The sequence below is a fragment of the Astatotilapia calliptera genome, chromosome 20 (genome assembly GCF_964374335.1).
Source record: "Astatotilapia calliptera chromosome 20, fAstCal68.1, whole genome shotgun sequence".
NCBI classification, from domain to species: Eukaryota; Metazoa; Chordata; class Actinopteri; order Cichliformes; family Cichlidae; genus Astatotilapia; species Astatotilapia calliptera.
In genome coordinates, this window is record NC_137441.1 from 1,325,945 (window position 1) to 1,353,574 (window position 27,630).

A 27,630-nucleotide genomic window follows, 5' to 3' on the forward strand; every position below is an offset into this window, starting at 1 on the left:
GAGAAGGAACAGGTCCTGCTTTTCCATTGGCTGTGCTTTGCATGTACATCACAGGTGTTACTGAAACAGAGTGAATCCAGCAGCTCTGTGTTTGATCCTCCATCAGCTCTTCACTGTAATCCAGATCTCCTAACATGATGCTCTGCTCCGGACTCAGCAGCACACTGTGTGAGTACAACACACTGATCATCCTTTATTTATACATGAAATCAGCTGCACATGTTCAGTCTAATCCTTTTCTAGCTTTCCACTGTGCTGTACTGTGACATGCTTTTCTTTCTGCTTTATTGGATCAGTTCATCTAACATCCTAAATACATGTTTGCATCACCTCAGCAGGACAGTTAGGCTTCACAGAGTCCTGAGAGCAATTCATGGCTGATCATTTACTTTGAAGAGTTGAAGTCAAACTGTCAACACAAATAAGTTTATTGACAAAAGTTGGAAAGATGAAGAGAATAAATGTGTCATTGAAATCTGCTGTTTAGAAAGAGTTTCCAAAGAATCCAGGTGTGAATGAAAGCAGCAGCTTTCTCCTGTTTGCTTTTCATTTCTGTTTCATGTTTTGAGGTGAATTCAACTTGATATCAAACACACAGTCTGACACTGAGCTTTCTTTCTGTCTCTTTCAGTGCTGGCAGCAACCTGTTCACTCATCACTTCAGGTAAATGAGTTTCAACCAGCTGACTCTGGACCAGCTCTTTATCCGCATGAGGATTTTCAAGGGTTACTGGAAATTTCCTGCCAGTTAACATGTGTTTCACCATTAACTAAGAGATCCTGTACAGGAGCTTTGGGAGTGTGGGTTTTTAGAGTCACAGGCTATTTTATCCCCATTCAAAAGAAACATTTCAGGGAGTGCAATGTGAGAAGACCCCCGGGCCAATCCCAGGACACGCCTCAGACAGTGTGTCTGTCTGACCTGGGATGTGTCCCCCCCAGAGCTGTTGTTACTGGGGAGGGAAAGGTCTGGGTATGTATGTTTAGACTGATCTCAGAGTGTATAGGTCTGATTTGTTTCAGACATAAATTCTAAAAGCCCCCCTAAAAATGTGGAAAATTAAAAAACATTCAGTATATTTCCTAGACTACAATGATTTAAAGTACTTCCTTTTCTCCTGTTCCATGCAAACATTTCATAGAATTAATTCACTCAGTTTTTCTGCATTAGCTGATTTGCATCTGCAGAGCATTTGCATTTTACATGGGATGGCAGCAGGTCTTTTGTTTTTAACTTTCATGTAAAGCAGCATCATGGAAATTGTTCACCAAGTTTACAGATGAATGAATATTATAAAATCCCAATTTATATAATAAAATATGAAGTCAAAGAAGAAGCATGAGCACAGGCGTCATCATCCAGCACTTTAGCAATAAGAATTATTGACTTTTACGGCTTTTGCCATACTGGTCCTCCTCCTTGTCATAGTTTATTCGATTATTATTCTTTTTATTTTAAGTTATTACAATCAGAGCAGAAAGAGATGGGAAAGAGAAAGAAGAAGAAAAGAGAAGTTGGGAAGAGAGTTAACAGATGGAAAACAGAAGAGAGAGAAAGGAAGCTGTAGGTGATCATTGTGTTTGATGACCTGCTGAAGAAGCAAACACAAAACAACACAGTAGGGAAACCATAGCAACAACCAGCATAAGCACAAGTAACAGTAAACAATAAATATTGAATATCACTGAGCAGCACACAGTGCTAATAATGCAGGATATGTTTAGAGGCAGCAGCCAGCCACACAGACAGGATAACGAGAGGATGGGCAACAGGTGGGCCTGTCTCAAAATGCGTCTTTGTGCGTACTTGTGTTCTCGTGATACGTCATCAGTCGGAGACCAAGTACTGCTCCAATTCAAAGTACGCATCAAGGTGAGAATGAGAAAAAGTCCCGGATGTGTTCTCCGCCCGTTTTATCGAGCATGCATCGGTGGTGACTTGTGTGGACCTGGTACAGCTAAATATCCCAGAATGCATTTCGTCCAAAACTCAAATGCAGCAATGGCGGACGAGCGGGCGGGGCTAAAAACCTTTAAATATTACTCTTTCTGGGTCACAAAATGAACTTTTAAGATATTTTCAGGCTGTGTAAGCTTCAAATATCTGCTCGATTTATCAAGATATAACTTTTCCAAAAGTGCTCCGACGTTTTCAGAGACGTCTGTTACTCCATACTCCAGCTCCATAGCAGACAGCGAGGTCGAGGATTATTCGAGCCGGCGAGAACAGCGGACTCCCGGGACATCGTTTCAAACCCCCCCACGGTCTTTCGCTATTCAGGTTAACATGATATATAAGTCACTTAGTTAACTTCGATATGTTAATATTTGGTTTATTTCAGAGTTTTCTTTGTTCTTGAGTAAATCGGTTTGGCTGAGATTAAAGTTCAGCTTCATAACATATTAATCACAGTTAAATTAGGAGGGGACCTGTGACATCATCAAGTACGCGGTGTTCCAATTGTACAAATTGCGAGTCCGTGCTCGGACCTGCCGAGAACGCGAGCACGGACTCGCGTACTTGAGAATTGAGAAAGGGCTTTGAGACAAGGGAAGCAAAGCTGAACACAATGCAAACAGGACGAGACTCAAAATAAGACAGGACACACAGAGACTCATACTCAAGAGACATGAGCTTGACACAAAGACTGAGGAGAACACATAGATGAGACCAAGATGACCAGGACAAGAACATGGAACGTGCAACCCCGGGGAGGCCGAACCTAAAGACCAGAACCTACAAATATATCATAAAACAGAGTATTACTTAAACCAGAATCCAACGAAACAAATATATTAGGACTGGATCACAGACCCAGAACCATGACAGAACCCCCCGCCCCCTTAAGGGTTGACCTCCAGTTGTCCCAAACTAAACAAATACAGGAAAACCTGACCAGGGTGGGTGGAGCAATCTGGATGGAGGGCTGGGAATATTAGGATAAATATTCCAAAACAAAGAAGCAACAGTTCAGCAGGCTGGTCATGAGGCCAGTGGCAGAGACCAATCAGTTTAGGAGACTGTGTGGAGACCTCTGGTGAACTCTGGTGGAGATGGATTTAGCAGGAACCGTCTAGTTTGTGTTGGTGTGACCCGGGTTAAGGCAGCGGTGTGGCATATGCTGCTTGCTGGGTCGGTTCAGCTGAGCTCCCAGCAGACGCAGGGAGACATTTCCAGGGGTCCAGACTTGGCTGAGGCCTTGAACTCAGGCTCTGGGTGGGCCCCAGGGACAGTTTCAGTCTCTGGGAGAATCAGTCTTGCAGCATCACAAACATCTTGAAACACACAGTCTCTGAATTAAAAAGTCCAGGTACAAATCAGAGAGAGCTGCCTGAGCAACATCACAAATTGTCTTTAAAACATCAGGTTGGGGAAAGAAAACACAGTTTCTGAGAGCTGGGAAACACACAGTTCAGGTTTTTCCAACTCCGGCAAAAAAGAAATTGTCCTCTTGTCTGAGGGCCCAGAAACCTCAGACATGTTCTTGTCAGGTCACGGAAACAAAATGTACGACTCTATAACTGTGCTGCTCAGAAGCAGAGTTATCAGGAGCACAACTGATGGATTTTAAGCTTTCAAAACAAGAGCCTGCAATCTGTGACCTTATATAAGAAACACAGTTGTCATTAATTTACAATTTACACATTTAGTTTTTAATACAGGCTTTATCAGAGCTGAACTTTCTCTCCTCCCACAGGGTCCCGCATATCCACAGGGAGAGTGGTCACCTCTAATGGCCTCAGTGTCCAACACCTGAGCTGCGGTAAGCTGGACAACCGTGTCCAACAATTCACTGCAGTGAGTTCTCTTTCAAACATTCGCTTTGGTGTCTCTGCGTTGTCCACAGAAGCCTTTGTGTCATTTATGTGGAAATAAAAATCCTGTCTTTGACCACATTGCTCCTGGCTCTCGCATCGTCAGTGATTCTTGAGATAAGGGACAAAACACGTCCGCCGATAAAACCCGATTTTGGGGTTAAAAATATGCACACAAGTGTTAACCCAGCTGACTAAGAGACAAACCAAGGCAATGTTTACACAACAAAAGTATGATTTTGTGTTTTGTTATGCATATATATTTACTTTAAATGGTACAATACATTACCAGTACCCTAAAAATCCACTGTCCACAAGCAGGTGTGATGATATTAAAACAGAGAGAAAAATGAACAGTAATGTAAAATGAAACATCAAGTCACTAAGTATTTAAGTCAATACCTTATTTAATATCAAAATGTACACCTGAAATTTATTTTTGCATATTTTAAGTGATTAAAATCGTGTCCAGAGTTTTTGTCAACACCATCAGATTTTTTAAAAAGTACAAAAAAATCAGGAATGATTGTGGGCAGCTTACACTCTGAGGACCCCTTTACCACTTCCTGTTCGATACACATGCCATGGTGAGTTTTTTTGTTTTAATTTCATTTATGGCACAACTTTGTGATAAAACTGCGTCACAGCCACCAAAGTCGATGAAATGCAAGATTTAATTATTTTGTAAAAAGCTTCATTTAGGTAGATTGTTGAGGCCATAAGCAGCTGTTGAAAAACAAGCTTCTGTCAGAAAAACACGTGTTATGAGAGAAAGTCGGTATTTTGTCAGCACCATCAGATTTTTGTCTGACGGTGTTGACACTTTTTGTAATGGTGTTGACAAACGCCACAAAAGTGTCCTATTCACTAATTATGTTAAGTTTTTTTTATTAATATTTCAGTCATATTACTTCCTGTGTATTTTACTGATATTTCTGCTTTATAGGTGTGTCGAATATTATCGAATTTGCTGTATCTTGAATCTCATTGTTAATGTATACTTTATTAATCCTGTAGGAACATGCTTAGTCCTCTGCATTTAACCCTTTCACAAGCGGTGGGCAGCTACAAATCCATCGCCCGGGGAGCAGTGTGTAGCGACGGTACCTTGCTCAAGGGTACCTCAGGAAAGCCGCTGTTCGGTAGATTTGAACCCCCAAGAGATCAGGGGGCAAACACTCTATCTACTGAGCTATCTCTGCCCCGAGAGCTGGTCTTTTAAGTGATGATGTATGAAGCCTGCATTGGAGTCCAAACTACCTGCGTTTATTAAGGCTGTTGTGTTTTAACATGTTTCAGTGCTTTTTATCTTGTTCTTTTACATCTGAACAAGCCCCTAAAAACAGCCAGTGATCACTGTCAGGAACCCTCACGTTAACTTTTATCAAGTGGAAACGAGTTAGCATTCATCCTCCAGCTTCATTGTGTTTATGCTAACATAGCTGTGTCGCTAGCGATCACGTAGCACATCATTATATACCAGCTAGTCCAACTTCAGTAACCCTACAAACATCACTGCTGTTTAGTTTCCTGTCTTCATTTATGTTGGAAGTGACAGCAGAGCTGGTGTATCATGTTTAGGAGGAATCCAGCAAGCTAACTTCTAACTCTGTTAAATTTCACATGTTCTTTTTTTATGGATGCCTGGATGTTACACCTGGTAGAGCCACACTGATCATTTTATTAAAGATATAAGAGTTGAGACAGTTTGTAACTGTCTAAATTAACGGCTAATGACATCTTACTTAAAGATAGCATCTCTATTGCTTAATACATAGTTGTGTTTTGAATATCCATCCTTAATCTGTGTAAATGCTTCAGAAAAATTCTAAGAATTACTTAATGGTACATTTCAGGCTAGAATGGCAAAAGGGAAGCTGTCATAGACGAACGAAAGAGAAGGAGCAGGGAGGATCGAAAAGAAGTAGAGAAAAATTTACAGCCAGCCTGAGTTGAAGAAAGAGTTTCTCAGAAAGGAAAAGATGGAGAAATAGAGTGAAAGAGGGAAAATAAAGAACATCAGTGATCTGAGAGAAAGAAAAAAGGCAGAAGAGAAGGTTTTGGAAACAACGAGACGAAAGGAGAGAAAGTCCAGCAGCGTCTAAACACACAACCACAGAGAACTTTAGACATAACTTCTGAGGAATCAAGAAAGAATAGCTACTAGCCAGCTACTTGCTGGTGAACTATCGAGATGTAGAATCGGACATGTGCAAAAATGAAATTGTTATGAAGTGTCTTGTGATATTACATACGTTTTTAAACTTTAATGGTGATTTTTAAAAGAAATAATTGTCACCATCGTCAACACCTTGTCAGCTCAATAATATGTATTTTTGTTTATTGTTCTCTTTTGAAGAATAAAAAAATAAAAAAAGTTAATTTTCTCAATAAATGTGTAATTTTCATGCTGCTAAATATGATTGTTTCTTATAGAGATTAAATACAAGCTTCTGAAAATATGTACGACTGTAACTCTAATAACAAAAAGCCAAACAATCTTACTTTTAAATGTGGTATAATTAGTTTGAAAGCATAAACAGTAGAACAGAGAAGCTGCTGAAAGTCAAACTAGCTGAAACACTTTATTTAAAATATATATTTTGCATTTCTTTGTGTCTGATGGTGTTGACAAAAACGTTGCACTTCTCCAGCAAAAACATAAATTATTAAAAAATGTTACACCTGGGAGACCAAAACATGGTGAGACGGCCAAAACTTATAGTGTAACAATTATATGTAAATATGATTCCCCTAATCTCAGGCATCACTGCTGAGCATGTCAGCGATATTCATGCACTGTCAATACACAAACACTGCACCCAATTCACGTGGGCCAATCTACAGTAACACTCGGGCCAAGTCCGGCCTTTGTGGCCAAAAATCTTCATCTCCAGTGCACTCCATTGGAGCTAGAGGCTTTTTGCCCCCCTGCTTTTTTCTTCCCTGAACAGGAGCGCCTACATGCTGTCCCTCCGGTTAGGGTTTTATGTACCTATATAGAGAGAACAAAAGCTTTCAGGAGGTCTAATTAGGTGTTTATTTCCATGTTGAAAAGCCTGTTAGCAAACAACACATTTCCTTTCGCCAGCATAGGTCTGCCCCAACCCTGCGCTTCATGCTTTTTCTACAAGAGGGATGGTAACCTCTTTGGCCTTTTTTAAGGGGTGTCTCTATATAGGAGATATGTGCAACAGCAAGCTGGGCTTCAACTTGAATGACAGGTGTCGCTGCGTCACACCCTTTTATAGGGAGGAGGGTGGCCCCTCCCTGACACAGGCGTCATGACTGCCACCCAATGCTGGCTGGAGTAATGACATAGAGACTTCTGATGATGACGCAGAGAGAGCGTTCCCCATAGTGAGACACCTCACTGATGTTATCAGAGAACAGGAGTTACGGAACAGAGCAACCTGATGATTCTGTTCATCTGGACGTAGCGTTTTGTGGGAGAGACGTTTCGTCATCATCCAGGTGACGAAACTTAGCCTATGCGACCAAGGAGGAGGGGCCTAAGGGTACATCTGTCACCATCTTACATGCTGTGATTACAGCCATTCCCCAACTCTCTGTGAATGGGACTCATGGCCATTGATCAATGGGCTTTGGTCAGTGGTTGTTGATCAATGGTCATGAGAACTTGCATAATTAAGATTAAGGAAGTATGTCTGTGAAGGTTCTCAGTCATCCAGGTCATCGTAGTCTAAGGAGCTTGCAAAGAAAAGCGTCTGGACTTCTTTAAGTTGCTTGAAGACGTTTCACCTCTCATCCGAGAAGCTTCTTCAGTTCTAAGGTCAAATGGTGGAGAGTCCCAGATATAAACCTAGTGGGAGTTTCCCCCCACAGAGGGACAAAAGGACCCCCTGATGATCCTCTAATCACCTGAGCCAAGGTGGGAAACTGGGCGTGGGTCCCAATCAGCCAGAGTTTCGGGTGTGTTCATTGTGAAACCTGGCCCCACCTTATCATGTGATTTCCTGAGGTCAGATGGTCCAGGATGTGAGTGGGCGTTAAGGCGTCTGGGAAGGATCTCAAAACTGGATTATAGATGGCAGAGAGTTGGTGTCGTAAACCCCGCCTCTGTTCAAAGATGGTCGCTCACAGTGGACATAGATGCTTCTTTCACTCCTCTTTCAAACCATCTGTCCTCTCTGTCCAAAATGTGAACATTGGCATCCTCGAAAGAGTGACCTTTGACCTTAAAGTGTCTTTATCCTTTAAGTAACAAAAAAAAAATTCTCCAAACCAAATTCTTCCAAAGAGTGGAAAATAAATTTATGTTCAATTGTATCAAAAGCCTTTAAAAAAATCCAGGAAGAGAATGAAGCTATAGTCAGGTACCAGATCAGATTAATCAGTGTAATGTTATTAGAAAGGTGTCTGTTTCTCATAAAGTCTGACTGTGTCTCATCGATAATTGTGTCCGGGACCTCTTTAGTTCTGTTAGCAAATATTAAAGCCATAATCTTATAGTCATTATTGAGCAGACAGATGGGTCTCCAATTATCACAAAAGTAAGTCTTTGGTTGGTTTTGGAATAAGTGTTATGAGACCTTGAGTAAGAGCAGGATGGAGGGTGTTATTCTCGATACTCTCTATGAAAGCAAGCAGTAAAAACGGAGGCAGGAGATTTGAGCAGCTGTGCTCCCGCCGACAGTGATCACGATCTCTGTCTGGCACAACAGCTGGAGCTCAGGGGGCAAAACAATCGCATGAGTGCTGCTGTTTGACTGAGGAAGAGTAAAGTAGTCGTGGTCAATCACATGACCACTTACAGACAAAGCAACAAGGTGACATATACCAGTTTATAAACTGATAGGCCAGTAAAACCAGAGTGATGATAAACAAGATATACGCGTGTTCTTCCTCAATAGTTTCGTCACGTCTGTCTAAGGACAGCAGCGACGCTCTCTGCTTATGAGCAAAAACAACAACACAGCTCCTAAAACAGTGGAAGTTTCAGGAGTTTTGAGATGTGAGAGATTTGTGACGTTCAGCGTGTTTGGAGTGTGTAGTTAGTGTGTTGTGTAGTTAGTGTGTAGTGTTGTGGATAGTGTTGTGTTGTGTGTCAGAACAATGAGGCGACTGCTGTCTCCAGGTAGAAACAGGAGTGACACACCTGCTGCTGTCAGACCTGCAGGTATCAGGCTGTGATGTTTCCTTTATAGTGGACACAAATATTTGCAGTGGCACAAATAATTTGTGGCATCTTATTGAAGAACAGCTGATGGTTGTGTAAACAGTTTGAAATGGTTATTTAAAAGATCAAGGTCAAAGGTAAATGGCTGCAAATAACTTGTTTGCAAAACTTGTGCATAGGATTTTAAAATTGACAATTTATATTTACATTTAAGGTTATGACATATGATTCAATAAACATGTTTGTGGTTGTTACAGTAAAAATATAACATTATCTACTCTGATTTTATGTTTTTTGTCTGATTTTAGATCAGTTGTGTTACTACAGTAGTCAAAATGAAAGCATGACTGTAGATTCAGACACGTGAGGTTGTGCTGATGAGACCAAACAAGACAAAGTAAATCGTTTTTAAAGGTGAAATGTGGAGGAAACATCAGAAGTAGTTAAAAATGGCGATTACACCCTGGACCCCAGAGGGTTAAAATGTTTTTTAAAGTAACGCAATAGTTACTTTTCAAGTAATTAATTACTTTTTGAATCTTGTAACTCAGTTACTAACTCAGTTACTTTTTTGAAGAAGTAACTAGTAACTATAATTAATTACTTTTTCAAAGTAACTTGGCCAACACTGCTTATTACCCACCAGTCCACATTGTTGGCTGCTGTTTTTTTTGTTTTTTACTTACTTCCGACAGAAAGCCTCATTTCTGCTGTTCGATACTGAACAAATTGAAACTTTTTACATTTTGCAAAACTGCAAAACGCTGAGCTTTGTCTCTAATCAAACCTCTGTAACTTTGCTCTGCTTCACTTCGTTTTTGACAATATTTTTAAGGTCATCTGCTATAAAAACACAGACCAGGAAAATCGCCTTCATGTTTTTCTGTTTTATCCTCAGTTACTTTGACACAAAGGCGTCTGCTGTGCTGCTCACACCTTTGATTAAGTCTGGCAAGTGTCAGCTTTCTTTTTATAGATATAAAAATATAGATATGTACTGATAAGTGATCAAAGTTATAATATTTCTGACTGTCTGAGGCAAAATTTCCCCGATTCAAATCGAAACGAATCGTGGATCGAATCGATTCTAGAAATCAGTGACGATACCCGGCCCTAGTTCGTACATCACCTTCTTCGGAGCTGGTGATTTAAAAGGTGTAACAGGGAGAGGCGTGAGCTCATCCATTTCCTCTACAGCTAATGTGAGTGTCACCGCAGTAACTGCGTAGTTATGGCGGGTATCCATTAGCATGTACACCACCAACCTGTTCATGTGTCTAACTGTTTTCCCCAAACTCTGGTAATTGGTGATTCTGTTCTCAGACATGTGAAGCTAGAGACACCGGCAAGCATAGTCAAGTGTCTTCCAGGGGCCAGAGCAGGCGACACTGAGGGAAATTTAAAACTGCTGGCTAAGGGTAAACGTAAATACAGTAAAATCATAATTCACGTCGGCAGTAATGACACCCAGTTACAGGTCACTAAATCAAACTCGTTAAATCAACCTCAAGGTTTTAATCAGACAGTGATGATGTGATTACAGTTCTCAGGTTGAATTCAACAAACGTAACAAAAGTTTTGGATTAACTGTTTATAAATATGTGTCATTTTTGTACAGAATTACTCATTTTAGAAGTAAAAAACTGCACTTTAACTTTTTTGTTTGATGTCACATTTACTGTGGTGGTGTACAGAGGTAAAACTACAACAACTGTCATCGTCTAATTTTAATGGATCTGACTGCAGCATCTGAGTCTGAAATTGAATCCTTAGACCTGGATTATTGCAATTATTGTGTTGAATTGTACCTTTTCTTTCATACTGTGTGTGTATAACAGTGCGTGGAATGATCATTGTGCAGTCAGCTGGGTACAGATGTGGAGATAAAGCAATCTGCCCTCAGAGTGACACTCTGGACAACGTCAGGAACAGGTGAGCACTGTTGGAGAACAAACAAACAAAAACCTGTCAACATCTTTAATGAAACTATCAGGAATTAAATGATTACCTGAAAGTAATTTGTTTCAGAATCAGAAATACTTTATTAATTCCAAAGGAAATTATGGGTTACAGCAGACAGCATGCTGGTTGGTGCATGCACACTCATATCTGTCTGATATGAGTGTGCATGCACCAACTGATCTGATTTGTCTCATCCTGACACCTCCCATACGAACGCGAAAGGTAACCTTCCATGTCCTTATGATATGTGCCGGATTGTGGCTTCCAATGGAATGACGCTCCCGGCGGTAACACACGTTCCAGCCGTGTATTCCAGCCCTAACCATAACCACACTTTTAATCGTATTGAATAGTATTTTTTCAAAGCGATTAATGATGAGAAATTAAAGAAATGTACATTTGTAGATTGATTCCAAACGGTTTCCGAATGCATAACCTACAGACTGGTTGGGTGGCTTACGCTTTGGGATGAGAACGTGTTGGAAATGATCAGCTGAAAACCAGCTGTTTCCCCTACGGTGGCCCTGAGGGGCAAAACAGACTGCACCTTAAGAAAACATGAGCAGCAGAAAAACACAACGGAAATAGAAAACAAAAACTGGATTGTTTCTGGGGGATATAATGACTTGAAGAACTAGATCCGGATGTGACAAGCTAATACTAAACAGCTGATAGCAAGCATCTATTATATGTGATTAAAATACACATTGAATCGATTTCCCTCACAACAGTAATGAACCCTGTCTGTGAAGGTTCTCAGTCATCCAGGTCATCGTAGTCTAAGGAGCTTGGAAAGAAAAGCGTCTGGACTTCTTTAAGTTGCTTTTCAAGCAACTTAAAAAAGTACACATAGGTGTGCCGTGAGAGATCGTCAGGTGTGCCGTGGGAAATTATTTTATCTTCATTCATTGGTCCAAAAAAATACAATTTAATAATTATAATAATAAAAGTAATAAAATCATTGTTGAGCATCTGTGCTTTCAATGCAGTGACTGGTAGAGTCATTACTCTTTCATGTCAGTGGGTAGCGCAATATCACCTTGTTAAGTTAAGACATTAGCGTTAGTGATGCGCGCGGTACGTGGCAGCTGCAAGTCGTACAACAAAGATGGATAAATATTTGAAAAGAAAAACTGCGGCCTCCGAACTGGGCCCTGGACAAAATTCTAATCCAGAAGAGCCCTTTACGAGTGGTGGTCAAAAGAAATCAAAAACGGTGAGCTTTACTTTCACTGCACCGACTCTGTTATGTTTGGTGTGTGGAGAAAAATTCTCAAACAGTGCCATGGTCCCAAGCAAGCTTAAACGCCATCTCCACACAAACGTCCCTCACTTCAAAACAAGAACACAGACTATTTTGTTCGCCTGCGTGAACACGCTGAGAAACAGGTAACGTTAATGAGAAAAAACACAAAGGTGTCTAAAAGAGCTCTCAAAGCTAACTACTTAGTGGCTGAACTTATAGCCAAATCCAACAAAACCACACACTGTAGCAGAGACATTAATACTACCTGCCTGCAAAGCCGTTGTGAATAAGATGCTGGGCCCTGGCACGGTTAAAGAAACAGCCAAAGTCCTGCTCTGGTTTTGGAGAAGATTGCTTCAGTGGGAAGTTTGCATTGCAACTTGATGAGTCTACAGACATTAGTGGACATTCCCAACTCTTGGCCAATGAGCGTTTTGTGGATGGAGACTCCATCAGAGAAAACTTTCTATTTTGCAAGGCACTGCCAGAAAAAACAACAGGAGAGGAAATTTTTCGGGTTACATCCAAATATCTTGAACAAGGGCGACTTAAGTGGGAAAACTGCACACGTGTCTGCAGTGACGGAGCAGCAGCCATGGTCGGGCGCACCAAAGGTTTCGTTAGCAGAGTGAAAGCGATACACCCCGATGATATTCTTACTCACTGTTTTCTGCACCATGAGGTGCTCGTTGCCAAGACTTTACCAGCAGACCTAGCTCCTGTGTTGGATGATGTCGTGCGCGTGGTGAACTTTGTCAAGTCAAGACCTCTGAAAAGGCGCATATTTGCATCTCTGTGCGAGGAAATGGGAGCGGAGCATACAGCCTTATTGCTTCACACAGAGGTCCAATGGTCTGTGTATGAGCTGCGAGAAGAGCTAAAAGTGTTTTTGAGTGAGGGGAGGTACAATGATGCAAAGCTGTTTGCAAGTGATGAGTGGTGTCTAAGGCTGGCTTACATGGCAGATATATTTCTGCATTTGAATGAACTGAACAAACGAATACAAGGCTGAGATGAAAACCTGCTCACAAGCACAGATAAAATAAATGGATTCCGTTCAAAGGTGCATCTCTGGCAACAACATCTGGAAAATGCCAACCTTGACACGTTCCCACTTGCTCAGAAATGGCAAGGCGATATCAAAGCTGCCACACTGTGTGAAATAATAGGTAAACATTTGAAAACGCTTGAGGAGAAGTTGTAAATTTATTTCCCCTCAGTCTCCACTGAATGCCTTGACTGGGTAAGGGACAGGACATCGGAAAGGATATGACTTTGCAGGAGCAGGAGGAACTAACTGAACTGAGACAAGACTGTGGTTTAAAGCTGAGCTTTGCTGATCTATCGTTCCCCACTCTGGCAAACAGAGCCATTTTGACATTGCTCCCATTTTCAAAAACATATCTATGTGAGCAAAGCTTTTTGAGCATGGCTGCTATAAAAACTAGAAACAGAGAGAGATTAAGAGCTATTGAGGAAGAGCTTTGTGTATGCCTTTCTTCAATTCCTGCCAGAATATCATCTTTGTGTTCATCTAGACAGGCCCAGGTTTCACACTGAGTGAGTATAAACAAACTGAGAGACTAACTTGCCATTATATGTACTGTATTAGGCTACAATGTGTCATTTTGGAACATGTTTGGTTGGTGGTGTGCCACAGGATATTTGTAATCTATAAAATGTGCCGCGACTCAAAAAAGGTTGAAAAACACTGATCTAGCCCTCAATGTGCCGCCCAGTTTGCCTAGCAACAATGACATTATGCACTGGAAACATTTTAAACCGCATAGTTTGACAGAAATGAAGGCAAAAGTCTTGCTTTTATTTTATTTTTACTTTTGCTGTGTGGAGAGGCTAGAGATTAGCTAGTAACCAGTGAGCTAATATACTTCATGAGACCAATAACTACCAAAGTTTGGTAATATAATGTAAATATAATATGTCCAACATTACATTTATTGTATTAATAAATTAAATGTATTTAATTAGAAAATTACAACAGTGAAATGTAACTCTGTTTCAAATACTGAACTTCAGCAAACATTCAAGGTGCAACTATTTCATATCACTTTATATCTATTTTATCTCAAAGACGAATATGTGTGACACTGTATATAAGGATGCGTTATCTATGAAAGAGATATTGTTCTTTTAATATACAGTGGAACCCCAACTTACGAAATTAATTCGTTCCCGAGGGTCTTTCGTAAGTCGAAGCACCCATCGCGCGTTTTGAGTGAGGCGATGCTGAACGATAGGCTATAGGCTAATTGCTAACTAGAACAACAATATGTCATTCAAGGGGAACAGCGAAGCGCAATTAGGGTTTGTCACATTTGTCACAAGGCATTGTGGGCATTGTAGGCTCAGCCAATCAGAGCCAGCGGATTTCGTTACATGGGCATTTTGCAATATTTCCGTTCAGTGCCTTCGTAACTTAAATTTTTCGTTAAATGGGGTATTCGTAAGTCGGGGTTCCACTGTATTTGCACCACTACATTTGTCCGAAAGCTTACTTAAATGGGTAAAAAAAGAAAAATCACAAAATTTCATCAGTAGCATGTATCTATATAGTATATACATAGTACATACATGCATAGTATATGCATGTATAGAAATGCATATACTATTATATATTGTACATATATTTATTAGTTTCAGATGTAGCCATTCTTGTATTTTGCTTGTTTACATTATTGTATTTTGCACAACTCTGTTGCTTGTGAAGCTCGCACACAAGAATTTCACTCACATGTGCTGTACCAATGTACCTGCACATGTGATGTGACAATAAAAGTGATTTGATTTGATTTGATTTGGTAAAATAAGCACATTGATATATGAAATATTCCTTTATTGGGTGAGAAAATCAGACCATGTCATAACTGCTTTAAGTCACACAGAATAGATATCAGAGCCTTAAACAGGCTGACGTCTGCTAAATGGGTCAAACTGGGCAGAAAGTCTACAAACACATAACATCCTTATAGAATATGATGTAACACTATAGATCAACTTACTTTTTCTACATAATCCATCATACAAAATGTAATCAAATGGAAAAGTCTCTTTTTAAAACTTGTTTTATTAGTTTTAATCTTTTAACTTTATGCATCAAGCAAAAACTTAATTATCTGCAACATTCTCTGACTGGAAGAAATTAGTTTAACATTTAAACCTATTTTCTGCACATTCCAGCACATAAAATAAAATATTTTTTGTGTTTACACTCAGTCTTTCAAATAGATGCAAGTAAAACACAGCAGAAAATAAATAAAGTCACAGACTCAGCGGTCCTGTTGCTCTATTTTCACCTGTAAAGCAGGAGTAGGGCAGGCGGAGGTTTACCCTGGTGCAGGTGTGCTGCGGTCAGTGGAAGAATCCGCGAGTTTCTCTGTGAGTTTCCCATTACGTCGTAGCTACTCGGTGCTTGTTGGAAGTTTAGGGGTTTTTTCGCTGTAAAAAGAAGTTTTCTTCCCACGCACAGCGGACACTAATGTTTTTGTCACTTTTTATGGAATCAAACTCAAAGTAAGGTCAGTACTTCCACACTTTAAACGCTGCACGCTCATACTCTCTCTGCACTCGATATATGATCCACTGTTGATCTGCACACAGCTGTTGTCGCGAACTTCGCACTCGCTTACGTCACTGTCATGAGACATTCTCGCAAAAAAATCACGGTTTTAGTAACGCAGTAACGCAGCGTTCCTACGGGAAGTAACGGTAATCTAATTACCGTTTTGGCAATAGTAATCCCTTACTTTACTCGTTACCTGAAAAAAGTAATCAGATTAACGCGTTACAAGTAACGCGTTACTGCCCATCTCTGCTCATCTCTGCTCACGACCACAGTGAGCTTCTCCAAGATGTGATCCAATTTACACTCAGAGGTCTTATTCTGAGTGTTCACGGCAGCCGCAAGCTTCTCCAAGATCTTATCTGTGCTGCAGTCAGTGAGCCCACGTAACTATCACGTAACTATCACGTAACTATCACGTAACTATCACGTAACTATCACGTAACTATCACGTAACTTTGCCGACAGTCAGCCAAATTTAACGTTTTCATGAACTTTTTTCTTTTTTTCCCTTCTGTGGTGTTTTGTGTGCTTTTGCTGCGTTTTTCTGTTTGCTGGTGTTTTCTTAAGTTGCAGTCCGTTTGACCCCTCAGGGCCACCATATGTTTCTGTCTCCCTGCAGCTGTGATGGAAAAACCAAGTGTGACATAAAGTCAAACATTACTTATGATCCTGGAGTCTGCAAATACCTGGAGACCACCTACACCTGCTTCACACGTAACGACTCTGTTAAACCTGTGATTAGAAATGACTGATGAACCCAATCTGTACATGAATGATTACAGTTTCTATGGGATCTGTGTCTGTTTCAGGCCACAGTGTAACATGTGAAGGATCTCAGTCAAACCTTCAGTGTGGTGAGAACACAGCTTCTATGTCTTTGTACGTTTGAGCATTCATGTAAAAAAAATATCACCATGGTTACAGTTTGACTCTATGAACTCTTCGTCAGGTGAAAGACAGGTTATAGTCGTCTCCTGGGCGAATTATGGTCGCCGTGACAAAACCACGTGCCCTGATGGACGTTCTGATTCTGAGCTCCAAAATGTTAAATGCTCCTGGTCCGCAAGCATGGAATATTTTACTAAAATGTACGGACGCTGACTCTCTTCCTTCAGCCCTCCATCTTCTCTCAGCTTCTGCTGACTCACCTTTTACCTGCATTCACAGGTGTAACTGGCAGAACAGCTGTACTGTTGAAGCACCAAGCTTAGTAGACCCATGTCATGGCACCTACGAGTACCTGGAGGTGTTTTTCACTTGTCAGGGTAAGTTACTCAAACAATAAACCTATAAAAATAATCTTTTAGGGTCTGTACATTCATATTTGTTTGAATGAAAATTATAATTGTTCCTCATTTTTGAAAGATTAACCTTTATGTGCTGAAAAGACTGAAATCACGCCAAAACATTGTCAGTTTTTTGCAGACCCTAAAAGATTGAAATCATTTTATATATTTATGAAAATTATCTCAAGAATATGTCAGCAACATCCCTTAGTTATGCTGGCAGCATCCAAGATGGCACCAGTGTGCACGGCGAGACGTCTCTTTGGGTTGTGTCTGCTGGTTGTTACCTTTCTTTTTCTATGTTGCCCTGATGGTTCTGCTTTACTTGTCTATGATCGCCAAACTCTTCTAAACCGTCGGCCACTAAAACACTGAATGCTTGATTTGGAAAGTGAGCCACAAAGTCTTCCTCCACTTTTGACGGACATACCTGACTGCCTACATCACTCACCATTTGCCCTGCCTCGCAGGAAGCGCTCTAGAAGACAGGGAAAGCGAGGTGGCATCCTTTTACGCTTCAAGGCTTACCTGAAATCACATGGAGTAAAGAAACCTCGTACTCTTACAGGTGTGCTACCATCTTTTCAAGCCCTCTGGGACCAGTCCAGTTACAGATTCAGCTGCCATCGCTGGATCCGGCCTGTCGGACTTCCTGCTCCCTCTGACCTGCCAGCGAAGCCTTTACCTGTCTGGCGATGGGTGTGGACCTACAGAGGTGGCATGAATCTCAGTAACCTTCGTCCGCTGGGAAGTGCTCCTGTTAGGAACGATCACTCTTCGGATGGGCACCAGGTCACTGTGGACTTTCATCCTAAATCCCTCAATTGTTCATTTTTCAGCTCTCCTCGGGCCAATGTTGCTCCACTAAGGACTAAACGCACCAAATCTACACGTCAACCTTGGCTTAATGATGCCACCTGTGCTCTCAGATGCGAATGTCGAGGTGCAGAGAGAAACTGGATAAAAAACAAGCTCCAGGTGTCTTTGCGCATCCTGCGTGACTGCTTAACAAACTAGAAAATGCATTTTCTAAAGAAACTGCAATGTGAATGCTGATAGCTGAATGTTTTGAGCTGAAATGACATAATTGTTGAATGTTAAGTTAAAAATGTTGAATGAGCTGAAATAGGCTGAAGGCTAAAGTGTAAAACTGTTTAAATCTAAAGTTCACACAGAAAAAGTTTCAAAGTTGGAAAGTAGCTGAACATCCTTAAAATGTACAAAAGCTGAGTAATGACTAAAGAAAATTTAGAATCACAAAACATCTGAATGAATATTAAAAGTTTATATTCTTTTAATCATCAAAATCGCTGAAATGTGGGAGAATCCACGACAGAAAGGTAAATGCTTTAAGTTTTAATCATCCAGTCAAAAAAGATGATTCTAAAAGTCATCAACTAACTCCAAACGCCCAGATCTGAACCACCTGTCTGCTGAAGAGAAATCCACCAATCGAACGGAAGCCTGAATTTCATGGGCCAATCAAAACGCTTTTAAATCTGCCTTGATGTACGTGTTAAAAAACTGCTTCTAAATCCAAGACCCTAACTCCTATCAAAATCATGTTCAAACCTTGAGGATCCGAAGGACTTGTTCTACACAACAGTGTGTTCTTTATGTTCTAGACCGTCCCATTTCACAGCCGTTTACTTCCGGCCTACCCGACCTTCTGAGGACCCGGCCCACATAGACCGCTAAGGCTGGGTCTTCAGGAGGATGCAGCCCATGAATTTGGACACGACCAAGGACATTTGTATCACAGACATTAAGGACACTGGGATTTCAGATCACTTCCCGGTTTTGTTTAATACTGTAGTGAGCAATGTGGAATTGAACAGTGATGGTCCTGTGCGGCAAACATGCACGATTAACTCCCAGTCAATTGCTCACTTCACTGATGCTTTCCTTGACTCTCCCCTCTCTGATGCTAACTGTAATGGGGTTTTATCAGCGGATGAGCTTGCTAAACTATTTTATACTACATGCGCTGACATTCTTAACTCTGTTGCACCTCTGAGGATTAAACGTGCCAAATCCTCACGCCAACCCTGGCTAAATGATGCTACTCGTGCCCTTAGGCGTGAATATTGTTGCGCTGAGAGAAAATGGAGGAAAGACAAACTCCACGTCTCTCTGGATATCCTCCATAATTCTTTATCTAAGTATCAAAAGTCTGTTAAAGTATTCTTAAAGTATTTCTCTGAAAAAATCTCAGCTCTAAGGGCTTCTCATCCATCTCATTCATCGTCAGTTTTAGACCCAGTTCCAGCCTCTGAATGCTTGACTGTCTTTCAACAGTTTGAGCCAGTGTCTTATTCTGCTTTAAAAGATATAATTGATCATCTCAAAATCTCTGGTTCCCCGCACGATATTCTTCCTTCTCGTTTCTTTAAGGAAGCTTTACATGTCATTGGTCCTTGTATCTTACTTCTGCTGAATGCATCATTGTCATCAGGTTGTGTACCGTCTGTCTTTAAGCATGCTGTTGTGCAACCTACTATGAAAAAGTGTCTGTGAAGGTTCTCAGTCATCCAGGTCATCGTAGTCAAAGGAGTTTGCAAAGAAAAGCGTCTGGACTTCTTTAAGTTACTTGAAGACGTTTCACCTCTCATCCGAGAAGCTTCTTCAGTTCTAAGGTCAAATGGTGGAGAGTCCCAGATATAAACCTAGTGGGAGTGACCCCCCACAGAGGGACAAAAGGACCCCTGATGATCCTCTAATCGCCTGAGCCAAGGTGGGAAACTGGGACCCACACCCAGTTTCACACCTTGGCTCAGGCGATTAGAGGATTCAAGCAACTTAAAGAAGTCCAGACGCTTTTCTCTGCAAGCTCCTTTGACTACTATGAAAAAGAAAAATCTTTACCCTAATGGTCTCAGTAACTACAGGCTGATCTCCAAACTCCCTTTATTTCCAAAATATTGGAAAAGCTAGTTCTAAAACAACTTCAGGCCTTTTTAGATGCAAATGGTATTAACAGAAAGTTTCAGTCTGGTTTGAAACCTCGCCACAGCACAGAGACAGCCTTAGAGTTTTTAATGATCTTCTTTTAACCGTTGACTCTGGCTATTCCGTGGTTTCCGCTGCTTTGACACAGTTAACCACAACATTCTTCTATCAAGAGTGGAACATGTTGTTGGTCTCAAAGGTACGGTTTTATCCTGGTTTAAATCCTACCTCTCAGAGAGGTCGTTCTCTGTTGCTATGGGGCAACACTCCTCGGCCTCTGCCCCTATTTACTGTGGTGTGCCTCAAGGGTCCATGCTCGGTCCTGCTCTTTTCTTTGTACATGTTGCCGTTTGGATTAATTTTTAAAAAATATAGCATCTCCTTTCACTGTTATGCTGATGATATCCAGATTTATTCACCTTTGACATCTGATGTGTCTGCTTCTTTGCAAACTCTGTTAAACTGTCTGCATGAAGTTAAAATTTGGTTACCACATAATTTTCTTACACTGAATGAGAATAAGACTGAAATCATAGTTTTTGATAGTCATACTCCGCCAGACCAGTTAGCTGATGCCTTAGGCCAGGGGTGTCAAACTCAAATACACAGTGGGCCAAAATTCAAAACTGGAACAAAGTCGCGGGCTAACATTAATATTTATTGAAAAAAAAAACTTCCTCCAGATATAAGAATGAATCTTTTCTTATGGACTCAAGTTTTGCTGGAAAACTGAATATGGAACAAGCAAAGCTTAATACTAAACAATATATATATTAGCTGTATAATACCAGTAGGCCAGCTCTAATAGTAATTTGGTATGGCTTCGCGGGCCAAATGTAATTAGGCTGAGGGCCAAATTTGGCCCGCGGGCCAGAGTTTGACACCTATGCCTTAGGCCCTCTCGCCAGCCTCTCGCTCACTGTAAGGAACCTTGGAATGTAAATAAATTTTGATTTGATTTGCGCCTCTCTTCTGCTGCTTTAAATAAACAGAAAAGTGACCCCAAAACAAATGCTTCCCAAGAGAAAACTACAAGTCATATTGACAAAATTCTTTCACTGCGAGCGCCAGCAATGTCCAGTCTACCGAATTCTCACTTTTCATGGCTGTGGAGTTTATTAAATAGACATGTGACAGTGTAAAGACAGCCTGTACTTCTGAAACTCTGAAACTTAAACTGGAACTGAAGAAAAAGTATAATAGATATTGAAAAGATAAATACAAGTTGAATAGTTCAGTGTCTTGGCTTCGTTTTAAAGTTTGGTCACTCTAGGTCAGTGGTTCCCAATCTTTTCTTGCTAGGCCCCCCTTTGTTTTACATGAACCCCCCCGCACAAAAAAATTCTCCAACCACACACACATATTTTGTTATCAAACTCCATTGCGGTTTAATTCACACCTCAAACATTTAGTAAACAATTAAACAAATAAAAGTAAACTGCAATAAATTACAGGTAGTAATTTTACGCTGCGTCCACACCTACACGCAGCTGTTTCTATGCGTTTGGGCCTTTCGTCCACACATAAATAACATTATTGTTTACATGAGGTTCATTTCTACAATGGCTGATAGCAGAAACGGCCCTAACCAATCTGGCGCCCTAGGCAAGATTTTAGGTGGCGCCTCCCTACATCAGCAGTGTAGTGTAATGTTGTAACAAATAATATTTCTATTAAATAAGCTTTACTTTGCATTTTAATTAACGTGGGATTATTTTTTGTATTTAGAAATAATAGTACCAACTTTTTTTCATTTTTTTTCTTCAACATTTGTGGCACTGGCGTGGCGCCCCCTGATGGACGGCGCCCTTAGCATTTGCCTATACGGCCTATGCCACGGGCCAGCCCTGGCTGATAGAGACGAAATACTGTTAATCTGACTATCTTCAGGTTTTACATGCTTACATACACACACGCAGTAACTGTCCCTTCATTTACAAAGGCAGAGGTGTCACAGTGTGATTATTTTACATGTAGCTGTTTTTTTCCTGTGTAATAATATTCAACATTGCTATCAATTTATTTTTTTCAAAAAATGCCTCTCTGTGCATAACGGTGTTCAAAAACATAAACAGCTGTGGGATCCTGTTTGTCTGTGATTTGAACCGAGGGAACAAATCGTGGCAGGATCAGCCTGATGTTATTTGTATCCTGCTGTAACTTTACTGTATAAAGAGCAAACATCTCCAACATGTCAGGAGCAGTTAGTCATTACAACAAGTGTTTGAACTAAAGATCAAGAATGTGGGATCCTGTTTGTCCGTGATTTGAAGAGCCCAGCGCTGCTCCCGACGCAGGGAAAACCAGTTCTGCAGCGGAGACCTACCTCAGCACCTGTGCAGGTGAAGCCAAAGGGAAGATTTGCTTCACCATATTTTCTAGTCTTTGGCTTGGAAGGAAGTTGGTTTGGAAACATATTCAGCGATGCTTCATCTCCTGCTTTGCATTTGTGCGGGAGCCCCGTCAAAAACCTGTCCACGATGCTAGCAGTGTCCAAGCGTTCTTTTATTGTTTTTCTTTTCATACTGCGCCCCCTTCAACATTTTTAACTTAACAGCTTCATTTCAACTCAAAACATTCAACTATCAGCATCCAAGCTGCAGTTTCTTCAGAAAATGCATTTTCTAGTTTTAATTCTGTTATTAACCCCTGTGCCACTGTTACTATGCAGGCTTCCTTTCCACTTTGTGAAAACTGAATCGCTTCATTAAAAAATCTCAACCTTATGAACTCTGCATTCACAGGCAGTGTTAGAGTTCAGTATGAGTACAATCAGGCCTGTTTTATGTTTTTATATTTAATTCATTGTCTTCTTATTTATCTTTATTTGTTTCTCTACAGTTTTTTCTTGTTTTTAACTGATTGTGAAGCACTTTGGTCAACTCTGTTGTTCTTAAATGTGCCATACAAATAAATTTTGAATTTGAATTTTTTTTCATAAGCTTATCAAGTAAGCTAATGAAAATGACATCGTAAATAAAAAATGTCTCTGTTTTATTCGCTGATGTTTCCTGAACATCGACAGAATGTGGAGAACAGAACATCTGTTGTGTTTACCAACTGAAGATAAGGCAGAGATACCGCTTTATACCACAAGATGGTGCAGTAAATCAGTGTAACAGTTCTTTAATAACAATCTGAAGTTGAGAGATGAACACATTTTGCAATAAAAGTACATTAAAAGGGAGAGTTTATAAAGTCCTCTGACCAAATTAAAGACACATACAAGTAAAAATCAAACAGACAGAATTAGGGCTGTTCGATATAACGATATATATCGGATGAAGATGTAAAAATGTCGATCGTTTCATTTTACGCTGTCGTTTGTTTCCTGGTTACGGTTTACGGCAATATTTGTTCATGGTTTGATGGTCACTGTAGTGGCTATATTCATTTCTTAAAGTTCTCTCTTTCTCTTATATTTAATATAACCACACTACGGACGGACAAGCGCCTGTTTTTATGCGTTGTCGTTAGCAACAACGACGGTAACAGCATCGCGTGTCCGCTTGTTCCACATAAACCTTTCACAATAAAGCTCAAGATCCTGTTGAGACTTTTCAAAATAAACTGAATCACGTGAAAGATGCACATTATTTATGGATGAGAATTAAAAAAGAGTTGTGTAAAAATATGTTTTATATTTTAGATTCTTGGTAACAGCCACCCTTTGCTTTGATTTCTGCTTTGCACACTCTTGGCCTTGTCTCCATGAGCTCCATGAGGTCGTCTCCTGAAATGGTTTTCCAACAGTCTTGAAGGAGTTCCCAGAGATGCTGAGCGCTTGTTGGTCCTTTGCCTTCACTCTGCAGTGTGCAAAGCAAAAATGTGCTTGTATTTGCTAATTAAATGTGAAAACACTGAAGCATTCCTACAAAGTCCTATATTTGAGCGCACACTAATAAAATTCCTTCTGTGACCATCAATGCAAACAGCCAGCTGATCTACACAGCAACAGGGATCCTTGAATATCAGATGAACACAAGAACAGAAGCCTCAGTGGAGACGAAAACTAGAGGCAGAAAGGAGGGAAGTTACCCAACTATCAGAACTGCAGAGAAGTGTGATGGGACGCCTAACAAGTACAACAAGCTGTACAAACCTGAGGCCTTAGAAAGACCCAGGCAGTGTCGTACTGATGTAGTTAGTCAGTTACATAATTAACCAGCCGTTAATATGAAAGTCATTGTTCAAGCTCAGCTTCTTCTAACATGAGATGATCGACTGCTTTGCTTTGGCGTGTACTCAACTGACAGTTTATTAGGAACACATGAAAAATAATGAAACAGATGTCTGTTATGAAATTCTTCATCTTCTGTTCTGAAGTTTATGGGGTGAAATTACTTTCTTTTGAGGAACCATTAATCTGTTCACCGACCTTTTAACTTTGCAATCATTTTGAAGATGCTTCCTGCCCATCTGGTTGGACTTGGTTTGGAGGTCGCTGTTTCATCGTTAACAGCAGCTTGAAGACCTGGACTGATGCTGAGGTACATCAGGAAATAACAGCAGCTGTCGCTGCATCACTGATGATATAAAGACTTTCTGTCTTTGACTGATTTTAAATGCATTCTCACACTTTTCATCTTCTGTGCACCTCATCTTCCTCCTCAGAGTTCCTGTCAGACACTCGGTGGAAATCTGGCCTCATTCCACAGCACAGCTGAGTACACCTTCATCAGAGAGCTCACTCGCACAGCAGCAGGGTCGTATTCAACAGCTTGGGTTGGAGGCAACGACAGAGAGACTGTAAGTGTTTCACAGATAAAGAGGATGAGCTGCAGCTGTTTCTGATATTTCATATGTTTCTCTTCATATTCATCAGTTTGATTCAAATTTTATAATTTTGTCAAATCCAGGTCTGTGTTTTGTATATAAGACTTAGTCGTGTTCTTCTTTGTGTTAACTGAGATTTGTCTTTGAGCTACTAGTGAGTATCTGCTGGCAGCAGACATGAAGTGTAGAGGTCTCTTGTCTGCACTCTCAGCATAAATGCACCAAAGTACATCAGAACAAAGTGAACCTCTAATTTTATTTCTGTGAGGGTTCTCAGTCATCCCGGTCATCGTAGTCTAAGGAGCTTGGAAAGAAAAGTGTTTGGACTTCTTTAAGTTGCTTTCTTTCAAGCATTTAAGCAACTTAAATGCTTTTCTTTCCAAACTCCCTAGACCTCAAACTTTATTCTTTCAGGAAACTATGTGGATGTGGAGTGATGGTTCCCAGTTTGACTTCCCAAACTGGGCCAAAGGAGAGCCAAATGATTATAAAGGAAGAGAAGATTGTATGACGATAAACAATGGAGGTACAAACTGAATCTGGGTTCATTTTTGAAATCCATTTTTATTTTAATTCAAATTAAAATCATGTAATCTTAGGTCTTTAACAGAACTGTTTTTTTCTTTTACATTAGAAAAGAAGAAAACATTTACTGCACAGACCTCTGATTTTATTTCTATTCTTCTTTATTTTGAACCGTTTTTACAGGACAGGATTATGTCAACGATGCATGGTGTAACACCAACACACCTTTTGTTTGTGTCAGAGATCCGTAACTGCTTCTTCGTGTGCTGACAGATCTGAATTGATGATGTCACTTCCATCACTGCTGGTGGATGTATTGACAAATATGGTTTCATATAACATGTCAAAGAGATTGACATCCCCCAGCTTATCTCCATCCAAGAGTGAAATAACGGACAACTATCCAGCCTTTTCATGGTTAAAGTAACACAGAGTGCTATAACAATATATCTCTATGCGATTCTGCTAATAGTTCATTATATATAAACTTCTAATCAAATATGAGTATAATCAATATAATATATGAGAAATGAAACTTCCGTAATGCTTGAACTTTGCCCTGGTTTGTGCTGCAGGGGCTGATCTAGAGAAATTTACTTAAGAAGGCAAAATCAAAGCCATTTCTTTTCACATATCCATCTGCATTCTGTAATATCTATTAAATATGTTTAAAATACATAAAATGGAGTAAGTATGAATTTGTTTTATATAAGCATACTCTTTAAATTTCTTATTTAACCCTATCTAACCCTATTTATCCCACATAATTAAATATTACAGTCAAATAAAACATTTTTCATGTGCTGTACAGCCTGTAAAATGAATAATTATGTGCCTTAAGTATAAAATCTAGGAAGCTACATACTAGCAACGTACAGTCTGCATTGTCATGAACACATTTTTCACCAAAAATTTAAACCTTACTTTTCATGATTTATTGGTAGAACTGGCTGTTTTTCACTACTTTGACTCCACCTGTATATGGTAAAATGGTAAATGGCCTGTATTAGTATGTATAGTGCTTTACTTAGTCCCTATGGACCCCAAACTGCTTTACACTACATTCACCCATTCACACACTCATTCACACACTGGTGATGGCAGCTACATTGTAGCCACAGCCACCCTGGGGCGCACTGACAGAGGCGAGGCTGCCGGACACTGGCTCCACCGGGCCCTCTGACCACCACCAGTAGGCAACGGGTGGTGGTCAGAGGTCAGCTCCATACATTGCGCCAAAAAACACAACAACACACTTTCTCGACACTGGGTGTGAGTGGAGCCCTCTGGTGGTCCACCACAATATGTCAGTGTACAGGAACATTCAGACGGATTACTGTAATTCAAGACTGTGGAAACAAATGTTTGCATGTTTGTTTGTTTTTTCAAGTACAAGTGGATTATTTTCAACTCCACAAGGACACATGTACAGCCTGACTACCAGCTAGTGCTTCCACGGTAATATCAGGAAATGATCAGACAGCAGAGGGTTTTCAGGAAACACTGTTAAATGTTCAGGTTCGATGCCATATGTTAAAACAAGATCTAGAGTGTGATTAAAGTGGTGGGTGGGTTCTTTTACATTTTGAGAGAAGCCAATTGAGTCTAATAACAGATTAAATGCCATGTTGAGGCTGTCATTTTTAGCATCTACATGGATGTTAAAATCACCCACAATAATTATTTTATCTGAGCTCAGAACTAAATTAGATAAAAAGTCTGAGAAATCAGACAGAAACTCTGTGTAAGGCCCAGGTGGACGATAGATGATAACAAGTAAGACTGGTTTCTGAGTTTTACAGCTGGGGTGGACGAGGCTAAGCATCAGGCTTTCAAATGAATTAAAAGTCTGTCTTGGTCTTTGGTTGATTAATAGGCTGGTGTGAAAAATTGCTGCCACACCTCCCCCTCGGCCTGTGCTTCGAGGTTTCTGGTAGTTAGAATGACTCGGGGGTGTTGATTCATTTAAACTAACATAATCATCCTGCTGCAACCAGGTTTCTGTAAGGCAGAGTAAATCAATTTGTTGATCAATTATTAAGTCATGTACTAACAGAGACTTGGAGGAGAGAGACCTAATATTTAATAATCCACATTTCACTGTTTTACTCTTTGGTTCAGATGTGGATACTGTATTGTTCTTTCTTTGTAATTGTTTATGTTTAAGTTGTTTGTTGCTGGTTTTTAGTTTGTTTTTTGTCTGTTTGGGAGCTGACACAGTCTCTATGGAGATGGGTTTTTGGGGGGGTAGCAGGAGAAGAGAAGCTGCAGAGAGGCGTGTAAGACTGCAACTCTGCTTCCTGGTCCCAACTCTGGATAGTCATATTTTGGGGGGTTTAATAAATTT

At 40.3% G+C, this 27,630-nt stretch overlaps 1 protein-coding gene across 1 annotated transcript; it reads left to right on the plus strand.

Annotated features, from left to right (window-relative positions):
• Window positions 1–25,966, plus strand: LOC113013717 (L-rhamnose-binding lectin CSL2-like). Its single transcript, XM_080294456.1, has 12 exons — window positions 1–168; window positions 632–664; window positions 3,699–3,764; window positions 10,795–10,888; window positions 16,367–16,461; window positions 16,557–16,601; window positions 16,697–16,835; window positions 16,915–17,012; window positions 24,387–24,472; window positions 24,597–24,731; window positions 25,173–25,284; window positions 25,467–25,966. Exons 1-12 carry the CDS (start codon window positions 135–137, stop codon window positions 25,532–25,534), a joined length of 1,005 nt encoding a protein of 334 aa, XP_080150582.1. The 5' UTR covers window positions 1–134; the 3' UTR covers window positions 25,535–25,966.
• The last annotated feature ends 1,664 nt before the right edge of the window (window positions 25,967–27,630 follow it).

What these genes read in the sequence shown, in the direction of transcription:
- LOC113013717 (XM_080294456.1), top strand. Translation starts at nt 135, where the DNA reads ATGATGCTCTGCTCCGGACTCAGCAGCACACTGT. An exon ending in CTGGACAACGTCAGGAACAG is followed by an intron (nt 10,889 to 16,366) that starts GTGAGCACTGTT and finishes GTCTCCCTGCAG; the next exon opens with CTGTGATGGAAAAACCAAGT. An exon ending in ATGGAATATTTTACTAAAAT is followed by an intron (nt 16,836 to 16,914) that starts GTACGGACGCTG and finishes CTGCATTCACAG; the next exon opens with GTGTAACTGGCAGAACAGCT.